At 36.5% G+C, this 17,041-nt stretch overlaps 1 protein-coding gene across 4 annotated transcripts in view; it reads left to right on the plus strand.

Annotated features, from left to right (window-relative positions):
• The window catches only part of LOC141910687 (multidrug resistance-associated protein 1-like), a 134,023-nt gene that overhangs the window by 94,484 nt on the left and 22,498 nt on the right, over positions 1–17,041 (plus strand). Inside the window, exons 21-22 of one of the 4 annotated variants that reach the window (XR_012619914.1) lie at positions 6,524–6,579; positions 7,392–7,456. The exons of 2 other annotated variants lie outside the window; for them this stretch is intronic. Coding sequence is in view for 1 of the 2 variants with exons in the window: in XM_074801404.1 (XP_074657505.1) it covers positions 6,524–6,579; positions 7,392–7,425 (90 nt within the window). In the remaining variant the exon portion in view is untranslated. Of the gene's footprint in view, positions 1–6,523; positions 6,580–7,391; positions 7,528–17,041 lie in introns of those variants that run through there. One more of the 4 variants, XM_074801404.1, reaches the window with a different exon arrangement.

Below are 17,041 nucleotides of genomic sequence, written 5' to 3' on the forward strand. Positions count from 1 at the left end.
ATTGAGTGGCCAGATTTTGATATTAGGTGTTGCACCTATTCATAGAAAAAGATATGTCTCATTTCGATGTCTTAAAAGATTTATAAGAATAATTTCTACATAACCGTATGATTCTTATGCGTTTTCTGGCTTCTATTTGATCTGTTCGAAACTTACCTTCAGGTACGTAATACATTTTAATTCAATTTGATATCAGTTGAAGTAGAAGTATTTCCAAATAGGTGGTCAAACATTTGTTCTGAGTGTAGTCAGTTGCAATGTTTATATCAAGTTCGTGGAAACAAGTCACTCATCATATAAAAGATAAAATTTACCCCATGATTCCATTCAAAATCAACCAATAGGATTCTAGGACTTTTGACATTGTTTTACTGTTTCTAAAGAAAATGATTCATCAGGGTAATAAGTTTTTTTTAATTCAATTATTTGTCTTTAAAACTAACTTCACTAAAATCATAGAATTTTCCATCAATTCAATCAATTTGTCCATAGACCTTGTGCAACTTCATGAAATTGCTTAAATTCTGAGGATTGTTATGAAAATATCGAAATTTATTTCATTTTATTGCAATTCTTTTGTATCAATATCCCCTACTAAGGTATCTCTAACAATACAATTTGTATGGGTATGAGTTACCCTTAATCAAAACTTAGTTTTTATCCGAGGACCTGTGCAACTTTGGGAAGGGAATACAGTTTTCCTGAATAATATTCAAACTCTAAGGGTTCAAACAATTCTCTTCATATTGAGTGGCCAGATTTTGATATTAGGTGTTGCATCTATTCATAGAAAAAGATATGTCTTATTTCGATGTCTTAAAAGATGTATAAGAAAAATTTCTACATAACCGTATGAATCTCATGCGTTTTCTGGCTTCTATTTGATCTGTTCGAAACTTACCTACAGGTACGTAAAAAATTTTAATTCAATTTGATATAATTTGAAGTAGAAGTATTCCCATATAGGTGGTCAAACATTTGTTCTGAGTATAGTCAGTTGCAATGCTTATATCAAGTTCGTGGAAACAGTCACTCGTCATAAAGATAAGATTTACCCCATGATTTCAATCAAAATCAACCAATAGGATTCTAGAACTTTTGACATTGTTTTACTCTTTCTAATGAAAATGATTCATCAGGGTAATAAGTTGTTTTGAATTTAGTTATTTGTCTTTAAAAATAACTTCACTAAAATCATAGAAATTTCGTGTATGAAATCATTTTGTCCATAGACCTTGTGCAACTTTATGAAATTGCTTAATTTCTGAGGGCTTTACAATTAGGATTGTTATTTAATTTCAGAATTTATTTCATTTTATTGCAATTCTTTTGTATAAATATGCTCTACTAAGGTTTCTCTAACAATACAATTTGTATGGGTATGAGTTACCCTTAATCAAAACTTATTTCTTATCCAAGGACCTGTGCATCTTTCTGGCGGGAATACAGTTTTCCTGAATAATGTACAAACTCGAACGGTTCAAACAATTCTTTTCATATTGAGTGGCCAGGTTTTGATATAAGGGTTTGCACCTATTCATTGAAAAAGATATGTCTTATTTCGTTGTCTTAAACGATGTATAAGAATAATTTCTACATAACCATATGAATCTCATGCGTTTTCTGGCTTCTATTTGATCAGTTCGAAACTTACCTACAGGTAAGTAATAAGCTATAATTCAATTTGATATAATTTGAAGTAGAAGTATTCCCAGATAGGTGGTCAAACATTTGTTCTGAGTATAGTCTGTTGCAATGCTTATATCAAGTTCGTGGAAACAGTCACTCGTCATATAAAAGATAAAATTTACCCCATGATTTCAATCAAAATCAACCAATAGGATTCTAGAACTTTTGACATTGTTTTACTCTTTCTAACGAAAATGATTCATCAGGGTAATAAGTAGTTTTGAATTTATTTATTTGTCTTTAAAACTAACTTCACTAAAATCATAGAATTTTCTTGTATGAAATCAATTTGTCCATAGACCTTGTGCAACTTTTATGAAATTGCTTAATTTCTGAGGATTGTTATGAAAATATCGGCATTAATTTCATTTTATTGCAATTCTTTTGTATCAATATCCCCTACTAAGGTATCTCTAACAATACAATTTGTATGGGTATGAGTTACCCTTAATCAAAACTTATTTTTTATCCAAGGACCTGTGCAACTTTGGGAAGGGAATACAGTTTTCCTGAATAATATTCAAACTCGAATGGTTCAAACAATTCTCTTTATATTGAGTGGCCAGATTTTGATATTAGGTATTGCACCTATTCATAGAAAAAGATATGTCTTATTTCGATGTCTTAAAAGATTTATAAGAATAATTTCTACATAACCGTATGATTCTTATACGTTTTCTGGCTTCTATTTGATCTGTTCGAAACTTACCTACAGGTACGCAATAAATTTTAATTCAATTTGATATAATTTGAAGTAGAAGTATTCCCAGATACGTGGTCAAACATTTGTTCTGATTATAGTCATTTGCAATGCTTATATCAAGTTCGTGGAAATAGTTACTCATCATATAAGAAATAAACATTTACCCCATGATTTCAATCAAAATCAACCAATAGGATTCTAGAACTTTTGACATTGTTTTACTCTTTCTAACGAAAATGATTCATCAGGGTAATAAGTTATTTTGAATTTAGTTATTTGTCTTTAAAACTAATTTCACTAAAAACATAGAATTTTCTTCTACGAAATCATTTTGTCCATGGACCTTGTGCAACTTTATGAAATTGCTCAATTTCTGAGGGCTTTACAATTAGGATTGTTATTGAATTTCGGAATTTATTTCATTTTATTGCAATTCTTTTGTATAGATATGCTTTACTAAGGTTTCTCTAACAATACAATTTGTATGGGTATGAGTTACCCTTAATCAAAACTTATTTTTTATCCAAGGACCTGTGCATCTTTCTGGCGGGAATACAGTTTTCCTGAATAATGTACAAACTCGAACAGTTCAAACAATTCTCTTCATATTGAGTGAAGAGGTTTTGATATAAGGGTTTGCACCTATTCATAGAAAAAGATATGTCTTATTTCGTTGTCTTAAACGATGTATAAGAAAAATTTCTACATAACCGTATGAATCTTATGCGTTTTCTGGCTTCTATTTGATCTGTTCGAAATTTACCTACAGGTAAGTAATAAGCTATAATTCAATTTGATATAATTTGAAGTAGAAGTATTCCCAGATAGGTGGTCAAACATTTTTTCTGAGTATAGTCACTTGCAATGCTTTAAACAAGTTCGTTGAAACAAGTCACTCGTCATATAAAAGATAAGAGTTACCCCATGATTTCATTCAAAATCAACTACATTGCAATTCTTTTGTATGGATATGCTCAACTAAGATATCTCTAAGAATACAATTTGTATGGGTATGAGTTACCCTTAATCAAAACTTATTTTTTATCCAAGGACCTGTGCAACTTTCGGGCGGGAATACAGTTTTCCTGAATAATGTACAAACTCAAACGGTTCAAACGATTCTCTTCATATTGGGTGGCCAGGTTTTGATATAAGGTGTTGCACCTATTCATAGAAAAAGATATGTGTTATTTCGATGTCTAAAAAGATGTATAAGAAAAATGTCTACATAACCGTATGAATCTGATGCGTGTTCTGGCTTCTATTTGATCTGTTCGAAACTTACCTACAAGTACGTAATACATTTTAATTCAATTTGATATCAGTTGAAGTAGAAGTATTTCCAAATAGGTGGTCAAACATTTGTTCTGAGTGTAGTCAGTTGCAATGTTTATATCAAGTTCGTGGAAACAAGTCACTCATCATATAAAAGATAAAAGTTACCCCATGATTCCATTCAAAATCAACCAATAGGATTCTAGGACTTTTGACATTGTTTTACTGTTTCTAAAGAAAATGATTCATCAGGGTAATAAGTTTTTTTGAATTCAATTATTTGTCTTTAAAACTAACTTCACAAAAATCATAGAATTTTCCATCAATTCAATCAATTTGTCCATAGACCTTGTGCAACTTCATGAAATTGCTTAATTTCTGCTTTACAATTAGGATTGTTTTTGGAATATCGGAATTTATTTCATTTTATTCCAATTCATTTGTATCAATGTCTTCTACTGAGGTTTCTGTAATAATCTAAGGACCTGTGGAACTTTCGAATGGGAATACAATTTTTCGAATAATGTCCAAATTCCACAGTTCAATCAATTCTCTTCATATTGAGTGACCAGATTCCGAAGTAAGGTGTTGTTCCTATTCAAAGGAAAAAGATCTGTCTCATTTCATTGATAATGTATATATTTGATCTGTTCGAAACTTACCCACATGTACATGATAAGTTTACATTCAATTTGATATAATTTTGAGTATAAGTATTTTCAAATAGGTGGTCAAACATTTGTTCTAAGCATAGTCATAAAGTTCATGGAAATAGTCACCCCTTAAATAAAATAAACGATTTGCTCTACGATTTCAACCAAAATTAACCGATCGATTTCTAGAACTTCTCACATTGTTTTACTCTTCAAACAGAAGACGATTTATCAGGTATTTGCCCTATGGACTCAATTATTTATTTGACTAAATTTTTCATGGAAGCCGAGTATCAGAATATAATTAGTTGATCCATTCATATATTAAATCAGTACGATTGGTAGAACACTATATCCGTGTTGACGCGATGAGGAGAGAGTCCCACAATGATAATAAAAAGTCCGAAAATGAAACTTCGAGATAGTAGTTTCATTATTCCTGAAGATGACTATTAGGATATAGTCGAAACGTTGAAATAAACTACTATCTCGAAGTTTCATTTTCGGACTTTTTATTATCATTGTGGGATTCTCTCCTCATTAAATCAGTACATTTTTACCAAATTCTTATTTCCGGGTTTATTCTTTTAAATTAATTAGGATCGGTTAGGTCTCTTAACCTTTTTTGTCTAAACCTGTTTTTTTTTCTCAAGAAATACAAATTCTCGATCATAATGAACTTATATCATGCAGAGTGAAGAGCAGTGCTTTGATTTTTCAATGCTTCATTATTGAAATTTGATTGCATTTGATATACTTGTAAACTCTTCTATGCATGCTGAAATTCTGAATATTATGTATTTGTCAAAGTTACACAGGGCCTATTTGTCAGAACACATTTTCAAAGTTGCAGAAGGATTGAATTTTGAAGTTGCAGAAGGCCAAAGTTGCAGAAGGTCTAAAAGTTGCAGAAGGCCTGTTCGTCTGTAGTAGCGTTCGTCCGTCCGTAGACGGAATCCAGTTATTTTGGGAAGTTTTGAAGACGCTTCAAGGTAATGTCTTGATATTTGGTTTGTACATGTATCTACCCTAGACACATCTCCAGCCCAAAAACTGGCCCTGTCAGATTCAAGATGGCCGACTGGCAGCCATTGTTGTTCGCCAAAATCAGCACTTTTTACACATTTTCGAAGTTTACGAGGGAAATTTTGAAGACGCTTTGATCAATTACCTTGATCTTTCGATTATATTTGAATCTACCAAGGGCCCATCAGCATAAGAAAAATTGGGTCCATCTGACTCAAGATGGCCGTCCGATGACCTTTTTAGTGCCCAAAAATGTCAAATTTGGCCAGAATTCTAGGTCCTGTAGCTTCCTACTGGTTTGCCATTACTCATTGCAATTTGTGATGGGTATTCTTTGTAAAGGGATGTTTTACACCTGAGACAGGTATTTTTGATCCGCCAATTTTGATGCAATTGGCGGCCATCTTGGTGTCATTAGTACTTATTTGTAGGTGGGAAAAAGTTTTTCGACATTATATTGATACCTAAGCATATTTTGCTACAACAATGAATTAGAAAGTTGTAGCGTATAACGTGTTCTATGATTGGGGTGAGTTTCAAGTTCATTGGTTTTTTATATGGCCACCAGGGGGCGTTGAATAATACAATATCTTAGTATTTCTATATTATATTTGTACCAATACATATTTTGTTACCGCAATCAATTGCAAAGTTGTAGCTCATGACATCTTCCATGATTATGGTGAGTTTTAAGGACATTAGTTAATGTATATGGTCACAAGGGGGCGTTGAATAGTAGAATAACCTGGTATTTCCTTATCATATTGGTACCTAGGCATATTTTGTTACCATCATCAATTGCAAAGTTGTAGTTCATGACATGTTCTATGAATATGGTGAGTTACAAGGTTATTGGGTTTTGAATATGGTCACCAGGGGGCGTTGAATAGTAGAATAACTTAGTATTTCCATATTAAATTGTCAACGAGGCATTGTTTGTTATCACAATCAATTACAAAATCGTAGCTGCTAACATGTTTTATGATTGTATTGAGTTTCAAGGTCATCGGTGGTTTTTATATGGTCACCTGAGGGCGTTGAATATTGAAATTGTTTGATTGTTGAGCATTTGAAACCACTTCCCAAGTGGGCATGGTGCCCCTGGACCCCTAGTTTAAGTGAAGACAATACTGTTCAATTACGTCTACTAAACTGATTACTTCTAACTTTATTTTAGCCCATGGCATACTATTTAGAAACTGCTGTCCTACGATTGTGTCACGAATCTGTTGGGTGAGTGAAGTTAGTTTTGACTCCGATAGATTATCGAGATTTCTTTTCCTGTGCTTGTGATTTTTAGGTAAATTGAAACCAGAAAATCGTTTTCTGAAAACTGCAGGCACCTGGTTTCAAATTGCCAAAACCGATTCAATTTTTCCATACTGACCATCAAGGTAAAATAGCAAATCACAAATTTTTATGACGAATGAAGTGCCTGCTTGCCCGCTATTGGGTGGAAACCTGCATGATTTCCCCTCAAAATATGTTAGTACTTCATTTGAAAAACGTTTGTACGCACTTTTGGGATCCAATACTTTTTGAGGCAAGTCCTTGCCAACAGCTTCTCTGGCAGAAGCCATAAGCAAGTTACATGCATTTGGTAATTGTGTTGGCTCTGGAGGTTGCTGGCAAGCATTACAGTCTACTTGATGCTTAACAGGTATTGTGAAAAACCGCATTCCAAATGTCTCTATAATATCAATTATTTCACTCTCCGGGTCTGCCGATATGCTATTGTCATGCGTCGTGGTGGAACTCGCCTTGGCATCAGTGATATTATATTGACAGGGGAGGTTTACTAAGCCAGCAAACTCATTCCATAACTGTAGAGTGGTATAGCAATCATGGTCCTCAATTATAAAGAATTTCCACGAAGCCAATACTTTACCATCATCGCCAATGGCCATAACAGCCACTGTTTTGGTCATCAGATTTGCAACAAAAAAATCTGGCAAAGAAAGAAAATTCATTAGAAAAATATCTATAAATCTGTTTTCTTGAAAATCTATAGGGGCCTATAATAATTGATATTTTCTTCTTTCCAGGGAAAAGAAGAAAAGAAGTCATAAGCTTGTTTAACTGTTACCAGTTTGTAAAAAAAAAATTCAGAGCCAAGTGCATAGTTACTTTAAAATGTTTTTTAGCATGAAAAAAAAAGTAATCAAAAACAAATGTATTTATGTGTGGTGTTTAATTATTTGAATTGAATAAAGAAAAAATTAGAATTTTTGTAAGAAAATTCAGTCAATTAGTATTAGTTCAGTCTCTAGTACTAATTCAGTCTCAATTAGTATTATTGTATTATGAAAAGTAGAAATCCACTGAAAAATAAATTGGCTGATATGTGGGATTCGAACACAATTGCTTAGAGCATGGAGAAAGGTCAAGGTCGTATGTTAATGCGAAGATACAGACGAATCTTGATAACATTTATAATCAGTACGAAAAAACATATATGCACTAACCATTCATGTTTTAAAAACATCTACTAAGCAAGAAAATAGTATTTCATTTGTGATTGCCAAGCTTTATATCAACTTTTCATTTTTTTAATGTCAATATAAGAGGAAAATCTTACCTTATTTCAAAAAATGATAGATCGTCGACCTATTTCCGGTTTTGAGATCTGCACCGTGATTGGTTGTTGTGAAACAATATCTAGCCAATAGCAGCTCACGACACAACCAACGATTAGTACCGTGTACTCGTTAGCGATAAAAACACTATATATCATGAAATCAGAAGCCTGACACATAAAAATCGCGAAACATATTTTATTGCTATGAATAATGAAAATTTCGACAGATAATGAAATTTTTTAGCGGGTCTTCTTTCTATATGCGGGCGGTGGACGCAAATCTAATACTTTCATTCTCGTGGCCTAACGTGACTTGACCCTCATAAAAATCCATTTACCCTTGGTTAAAGAAGATAACAGCTAGTCGATACGGCCTTGAAATTTAGTATAAATAGATAGTTTACCGTGTTGGTAAAACCGAAAAGTGAACGAAAGTCGTGCAGACTTTTCCTGTGCTACGACTAACCAGCTCGGTCAACACTCCAAAAACTCTGCCCTGGTAATTTGTTTCCCAAGATCCTTCAGTAGAAATAGTTCTAGGTCACGAAATAGGTCCAGAAACATTGTTAAAAGAAAAGTCGAATTATACTCTGATTACCCTATAAAAGTACCCACATTGTCATTGACACAAATTTTAGCCATCTCAAGGTATATATCTCAAGTTAAGACTTAACTAAAAGTGTTAACGTAATTGAAATTTCCAGAATGAAAACACAATCTTTTACAATTTGTAACATCCTATCACTTTAAACTACCCTAAACTACCGAATTAAATATATACACCTATGTTTAATAATTGAAATTTCTACTCAGGGTTGTTTCGTGTCGTCCTCTATATCAATTAAATCAGTCAAAACGAGAGAGATTAATTCGAACACGTTTATTCTAAGCAACCACCATTTTATAAAGTAATTCTCAAGCGCCATCTGGCGGTACAAAATACAATTAGATATACATATTGTAACATCCCTTTTCCTATAAAAAGAAAAAAAAACTTGTTTTCCTAAAACTACTTTCAAAAGATGCATACATGTATATAGCTAACTAATTACTAAAACTAATTAAAATGATACATAATATTATATGTGATTCAGTACAACATTACAAGATTGCGATTAGTATCTGTTTCTCTTCAGAGTTAATTACACACGTAATCAGTTAAATAGGTAGGGGGTCTACGTTGCCTTTCAGGTCCACTTAAATTTTGACTATCTGAAACGGATGTCTCGTTAGCTACCGGTTCCGATATAGGCCGGTTTTCAACTGTATTATCAGAATCTACAGCCGGTTCAACGGTCGTTTCGTTGGTCTTTCTGAGATGGTGTCTTGCGCGCCTGTACGTTTTATTGTCGCCAGTTTCGACAAGATAAGAGCGATTTCCGACGCGTTCGGTGACCGTCGCCTTTAAGTTTGTTCCATGCCCCGGAAATGGTTTCATGCGAACAATATCACCTTCGTCTAACGGTTTAAGGTTCTTGGCCGATTGGTTGAAATATTCGGCCTGCTTACGTTTTTTCTCGGACCCGTCTGATAAACTAATTTTCGGCGGTAATAGATTAGCCGTCATTGGCATCATAGTCTTGGTTCTTCTGTTCATAAACCTTTGGACCGGACTGACATTTAAGCCCTGAGTGGGCGTGTTTCTTAAATCGAGTATCGCAAGATAGGGGTCTCGTTTCGCCTCATATGCTTTTTTAAGAAGTCTTTTCGCGGTCTTGACCGCCGACTCAGCCTGTCCATTAGACTTACTGTCATACGGGTTTATAGGACGATGCCGAATGTCCCAATCAATCATAAACTTACGGAATTCTTTCGAGGCAAATTGAGGTCCATTATCGGAAATGATAATGTCCGGAATGCCATATCGCGCGAAATGAGCTTTAAGTTTTGCTATGACAGGAGTCGATTTAGTGGACTTGACCAACCGATCTACCTCCCAAAAATTGCTGAAATAATCTACTGTTATTAGATAATCTTCCCCTTTCAAATTTAATAAGTCGACACCGATCTTCTCCCACGGTCGATTAGCTGGGGGAGTCTCGATCAGCATAGGCTCTTTGGACTGGGCCTGGTCATGCTCACGACATAAACTACACGACAACATATATTCGCGCATCTGGCCGTTCATACCTGGCCAGTAGACCGATTCTCTGGCACGACATAAACAGGATTCGATGCCAAGATGTGAACTGTGAATTTTGTCTTTTATAATGTTATACATCGACTTGGGAATCACAGCGCGTTCCCCGCGAAAAATTATACCGTTCTGAATTGACAACTCATCTCTAAATGAGAAATATGGAGTAACTTCAGTAGGCACTGAACTTCTCTCATCTGGCCACCCTCTCAAAATAATTCCTTTCAATATCTGCATGGTATCATCTTTATCGGTTTCATCTCTAATCTCCGATAAACGCGCAGCGCTAATTGGCAAATACCGAACCATATTGATACTGTCAAACTCCGCTGTCTCTGATCCAGAATCTAGGTATGCGCGAGACAAGGTGTCCGCGATGAACATCTTCGACCCCGGAGTGAACTTTATCTCGACATCATATTTATAGACACGAAGTAACATAGCCTGCAAACGTTTAGGCGCGCGCGACAAAGGTTTTTTAACTATAGCCTCGATAGGTTTATGGTCACTTTCAACTGTAACCTTGCGGCCATATGTGTACGTATTAAATTTTTCTAAGCCGTAAACAATAGCAAGAGTTTCTTTTTCGATCTGCGCGTAACGCGTTTCAGCGTCAGTTAATGCTCTGCTACTATAGGCGATTGGACGTCCTTCCTGCATCAGGGATGCGCCCAGACCAGATTGACTGCTGTCACACTGCAATGTTAGCTCTTTATTGGGATCATAATACGCCAAAACCGGAGTTTTCGTAACCAATTCTTTGACCTTGGCAAAGGCCGACTCTTGATCGGGACCCCAAGACCACTCAGTATCTTTACGCGTTAACTTCCTAAGCGGACCTAAAGCATCTGATAAATTAGGTAGAAACTTCGCGAGATAATTTACCATGCCGTTGATACGCTGTATGCCCGCCACGTCAGTGGGTGCCGGCATTTTCAAAATAGCTTCAATCTTACTTTGGTCCGCCTCTAGGCCGTTATCTGTTAGTTTATGACCAATAAATGGCACTCCTTTCTTAAACAATTCTAATTTTTCCAAGTTCAAAGCAATTTGTTTTTCTCTACATCTTTGCAAAAGAGCCCTTAATTTTTTGTTATGATCAGCTATGGCTTGTTCAATAGTTGTCCCTACTCCTACAAGCATAATATCGTCATGGATACAGTAGGTGCCCTCCAAGCCTTCGAGTGCTTGGTTTAAATGTTTCTGAAATATTTCACCAGATACACTGAGCCCAAATGGCAACCTGCACCATCTATACCTCCCATATGGAGTGTTGAAAGTAGTAAGTAAGCTCGATTCTTCGTCGAGGCGCAGATGCCAATACCCCGACTTAAGATCAAATTTACTGAAAACTTTCGCATCTTTCATGTCAGGTAAAATATCTTCCAGTACAGGTATGGGGTATCTTTCTCTCATTAAATATTTATTTAATTGCTGTGGGTCTAGACACAGTCTTACATCTCCCGACTTCTTCTCGGCAATAACAGGGCAATTTACCCACGGTGTAGGTTCGTCTACACTGGCTAATACACCATTGTTTACTAAACTGTCAATCTTCAATTTTACCCTATTCTTCAGGGCATGAGGTATACGTCTAATAGGCATAACTGCCGGAACTGCATTTCGATCTACGTTCAAATGAACAACCCCTGGAAGTGTACCCACTTCTTTCCGAAAAACATCTTCATACTCTGATAAAATAGAATTTACCTCAGGGGACTGACCTTCGATTTGATTAACTCTCAAAAAATTATTATTATTAACCGTTATCAACTGCATCAACTGTGCAGATTGAGACCCGATTATGGGTGTTAATCGTTCATTGACTACAATAAATTCTAATGAATATCGTCTCTTGTTATGCATGTTGACCACAGCTAGTCTAATTTTACCAACGGGGTTCAGAACACTATTGTTCCACATCTTGAGCTTCTTCGTTGTAGGCCGAATTTCCTTGATGTTCTTTACGTACTTAATCGGAATCAAATTTGCCGAAGCCCCCGAGTCAATTTGAAAACGGATCGATCGCCCTCCGATTGACATTTCAGCATAAATGTCATTTTTTACACAGTTCTTATCGGAATATACGTTTTGTATCGATTCGTACTCCGAGTCGTCGTCTGATTGCTCGATTCTGTTGACCTTTCGCCCCTTAGGTTGTTTACACACAGACGCGAAATGATTGCTCAATCCGCAGTTGTTGCAGGTCTTTCCCCACGCTGAGCAAAATGCGCGATCACGTGGGTGTTGAGCGCCACAATAACGACAGTTCATTGGTTCTCCTCTCCCGCCGGAATTACGAGACCGATAATTCCTAGAAGCGGTTGTTTTGGCGCCACTAAAATTCTTCTTCGTCTGGTCGCTCCCATTGACCTTGTTAACAGTACAACTAGCGTCTGCTGACATAGATTTCAATTGTCTGCTGGATGATTCTGCAGCTCGGCAAATATTGATACACGTAGACAAGTTTAACTCTTTCGTTTCGAGCAACTTCTTCCGCACGTCACTATCATCTATACCAAGAACAATTCTATCTTTTATCAACGAATCAGCTAAATCACTAAAATCGCACGTTCGGGCCAGCGTCCTCAAATCTGAGACGTACTTATCCACTGACTCATCCGCCTTTTTATTCCTCGAATTAAATATGTAGCGTTCGTACGTAACGTTTATCTCGCCGACCGTAAAGTCATCAAACTTTTGAATTATCTTATCCACATCATTCTCGTCACCTGCATTTTCGAAATTCATTCCGTTATAAATCTTGAGAGCCTCCGTCCCGACCGAATGCAGAAATAAAGCGGTACGGTACTCACCACTTTGCGCGCGTAAATTGCTTACGATGTTGTAAATGTCCCATTGCTGTTTCCATAGCTTCCAATTTTCCGCCACATTATCTCCCATTTCAAGCGGTTTTGGTGGATTCATCCCGGCAACGGGTCTCGGTGCGGGCGGCAACACGTTTTCGTTAGACATGCTGTCTGTTCTCTGATAATCCTCAGTAAAGCAACAAAACTCGGATCAAACGTCCTCAAAACATTCACTGTGCCCTCGTTAGATCACTTAATTGTGGGCCACCGCTGCCACCATGTTTCGTGTCGTCCTCTATATCAATTAAATCAGTCAAAACGAGAGAGATTAATTCATCTGGTGCAACCACCATTTTATAAAGTAATTCTCAAGCGCCATCTGGCGGTACAAAATACAATTAGATATACATATTGTAACAAGGGTCACACAAATGGCAGGGATATGTCTATGAAAAATTGTACATTAATGTTGAATTGTGCATTACACTAAATGTTAACGAATTTGAGTTTAAGTTTGGCTTACTTGTGACCTCTATGACAGTATTTCTTGTTATAACTTATTGCAATCACTGAAGTATCGCATATATTGATCCATATCCATGACAATATTTAAGTTCAATTATTGTTTGATATAACCTCAGTGTCTTCCTTTAACGATTTAGTTATTGATTGGTACTTTTCAGAGAGTGAGATCTGTCATATTTTTGCCAGGCCATAACGTTTATTTTACAGCTATTTGTTGTGGGTTTCCTTGCAAGATTTAGGTTTGTTTGCATATTTAGTAATCCTGATTGATGAAAAGTCCAGTTGTGAATATGCCTGGCAAATGGCAGCACTTTTTTAGTGGTCAGTTTGCTTTAAACTGAATAGCAATGTAGTAATTTGTAATAATTGTCTTCACCGATAGTTCTGGAAGCACAGGTTTGACAGATTTGAAAATTTTCTTGTAGTCCCTCTTGGTTCTTCTTGACATCAAAATGAAGGCTGATGGTACTTGCTTGTTTTCTCCCTCACTGTTTTTTTAGAAAGGCATGAATTGAAAATAACTGTGTACCATGTTTCTGCTTTGTATAGAAAACATATCTGCAAATCATTTGCAAATATAACGTGGCACATTCCAATTGACTTTAATGTCATCACAGCAAAAGCTGCTGCCAATGAAATTTTTGTCAATTGGAAAATCACTGGTAGACAGTTCTAGTGGACATTTACTCTGTCGGTTGCTCTTTCACTTGCTGCATTGGGTGAGATAGTGTAGCACAGGGAACATCGACATCAACACAAGTAACTATGGCTTCTTGTTCGATTTTGGCAGCACTTTTGAATAAACTGTTAACACTGCTTTCTGTGAATTCTCCATTCATTTCCGACACCGTTGCTGAGTATTGCTGCATCTTGTTTTTAACCGACCACCAACAGTATGTTTTCAGGTTTGTCTCTTTGATGGTGAACCCGTAGCCATTGTTGTCTGGTAGCTTTGCCTTTCCTCTCAGGGTAGAACCTTCCTCAATTTCAAATCGCAGCCCAGTCATTTACAGTGACTCATCATTTGGACTTGAATCTTTAATCTAGTGTTCTGCAGTTTTGTCAGGTATCTCGAATGATGATGTAGACACAATAAGATTATTGGTTGTGGTTTCATAAGTTTTATTCTCAGTTTCTTGCTGTTTCTTTCCTTCTAGAGCGAGTTCTGATTGGCTTCCAGCTTGGTTATGTTTTCTTGGAGGTGGTTCGAGAACAGGGACAAAGTGGTTCAATGTCCATAACTTGCTTTCTATACTTGTCTTTATATTTGCATTTGACCATATGGTAGGGATTGGTGCAGCTGCTTTTTTGATAATCTTGCTAGAAAAGTTTGGTGAAGTTTTGCTATCAGGAAAACTTCTTTTCCATTTACTGCGGGATACAACGATTTTACATTACGATTCAAAACTGTAACTGCAGCCATACTAACGAGTAGCTTCCAATTAGGCATGCATCTAGGGCGACTTCATAATGATGGGGACACTGTCTAGACTTGGGATGTACTGCTTGAGGTACCAGGTTTCAAGTTTGCAAGTTCTGTGGTTATTCGTACTCTCAGTGCATTCGTGGCTGGGCAAGAACTGGCTTCAATCTTACCAATTTTAACTTCCGTGAGTTGAGGCAGTACGGGTGATAACGGTTTCGCCCTTGCCTAGGTGGAAGCCTAACCTGTAAGGGCAAGATAGATTTATGTTTACATATTCTTAATTACTTCAGCCAATTTTGATAAACAATAGCTTGACTAACCAATTGAGTCAAAACAAGTAAGTGCCATTAATCCTTACTTGGGGATTTGAGTATTGTTGAGTATTTCTGTAAATAGAAGATGATGAATACATTGATATTGGGTTATTGGGCTATTTTACTGCTTGTTAGAACTAACCTCAAGTATTTTCATTATTTTCACATGATATATATATATATATATATATATATATATATCTATATGATAGATAGGCCGCCTTGTAAATGGGCCAATCTTAGAATTAAGAAATACTTTATAAAAACTTCCCGGCTTGTGGATGCTACTGGAACAGTAGCTGGCACTGGTCCAAGCAAATTTGTGCCGGATTGGACGTTGGCCTAACAGAAAAACTAATTTTGGGTAATGTATCAGCGTCAGGAATCATGTCAGCAGTTGCCGAAGTAGACCCAACATTTCTTGCCACAGCTCTCGAAGTTGCAACAGGCCTAGTACTAGCAGTAGTAGTACCGGTTAGGCCTACAACGTCAACGGTAGATCTAATGAATACTGGTAATACTAGTAGTGCCAGTTAGATTATTTCTTAGTATCGCTTCGCTAAGTGAATCTAACGATCCATGAATGGTACTGATTGCCTCAATGGCATTATTAACTCTTTGTCGCCTGGGGGGTGCGGCCGCTAAAACACGTTGACTGCCTGAGTAGTTCTTTTGTTTTACTTAATTGCGGAAACTACCAATAGTAAAATGCTCATAATTCGGTAACCAGTGGCTCAATCTGGATGAATGAGGTACCAAATGAATGGTTATTTCATTGCCAATCATTTAAGCTATTAATGTTCATGATTAGGGATACAGGGGCTTACCTAAAATCTGGAATTCCCATGAAAAAATTTACATACTCTGAAAATATTTTTAAGCATGGAATTTCGAGGATTAATTTCTTATTTTGTGCACTTAACAAAGCTAGACATGCGCAAATATGTTAACAAATGACTATTTGTGGATTTGATTATCATCTCATGAGTCGTACGTACTGTGTTGCTATTTTGCTTACACACCGTCCAAATATAATGTTTCAACTTGAAAATTAGTTCTGATACTTTCTAATGTAAACATTGACTTTGGTATCCTCGGAAAATATTCACTCTTGAATGCAACAAGACTTCAAACTAATTTTCCTTGCTAATTTCTTCATTTTCTTAGTGTAAGCTTCGAAAAGTTTTGCTCTTTATTCACTCTTGCCTGTAACTATAGTAACAAGCAGCTGGGGTGCAGCGAGTCAGCGATGCTCATGGTGAGTTTGACCACTTACAGCTGTCAGTATCAATTAAATTGTTGTTGATACTGGCTCTTTGAGAGTGGAAATGCCGCGATCATAACCACTGGGATAGACCTTACTTTGTATCACACCTTTGTTGATGTACTTGGCATCTAGATCGAGTGGCATGGTCTTGGCTGTGGAGCATAGTCCAGTTGCCAGTTGAAGCGAATATGTCCATCCATCAGTTTCACTGGGATGCTGAATGATCCAGTGCGGCGGTAATTCCATTCGCCGACGAGCTCGGTTGACAAGATTTCACGGAACACACGAAGAGATTTTGTGTCAGCCGGTGGTGTTTTCTTCTGGTACAAGATGTAGGCATTAGTGATGCACACATCTATAACATACAAGAATACTTTCAAGGGCCATTTCAGACCCTTCATGTGCCTCTTGTAAGTTAGAATCTTCCTATCAGCCAGGTCTAACCCGCCCATGAACTGATTGTACCACTTGATGATAAGGGGGTAATGTACGTTGACCTTTGCCCATACATTTGCTACTTTTGCATTTCTTTCTGTAGTGAGCACATCATCACCTATTGGTAATGATGACAGAAGGGAGACTTTTTTGTTGTCCTGCTAGGTCACACACACGACCTCACATGTCTCACTTTTCAGAAA

Source organism: Tubulanus polymorphus, chromosome 9 (genome assembly GCF_964204645.1).
Source record: "Tubulanus polymorphus chromosome 9, tnTubPoly1.2, whole genome shotgun sequence".
In the NCBI taxonomy this organism is placed as follows: Eukaryota; Metazoa; Nemertea; class Palaeonemertea; order Tubulaniformes; family Tubulanidae; genus Tubulanus; species Tubulanus polymorphus.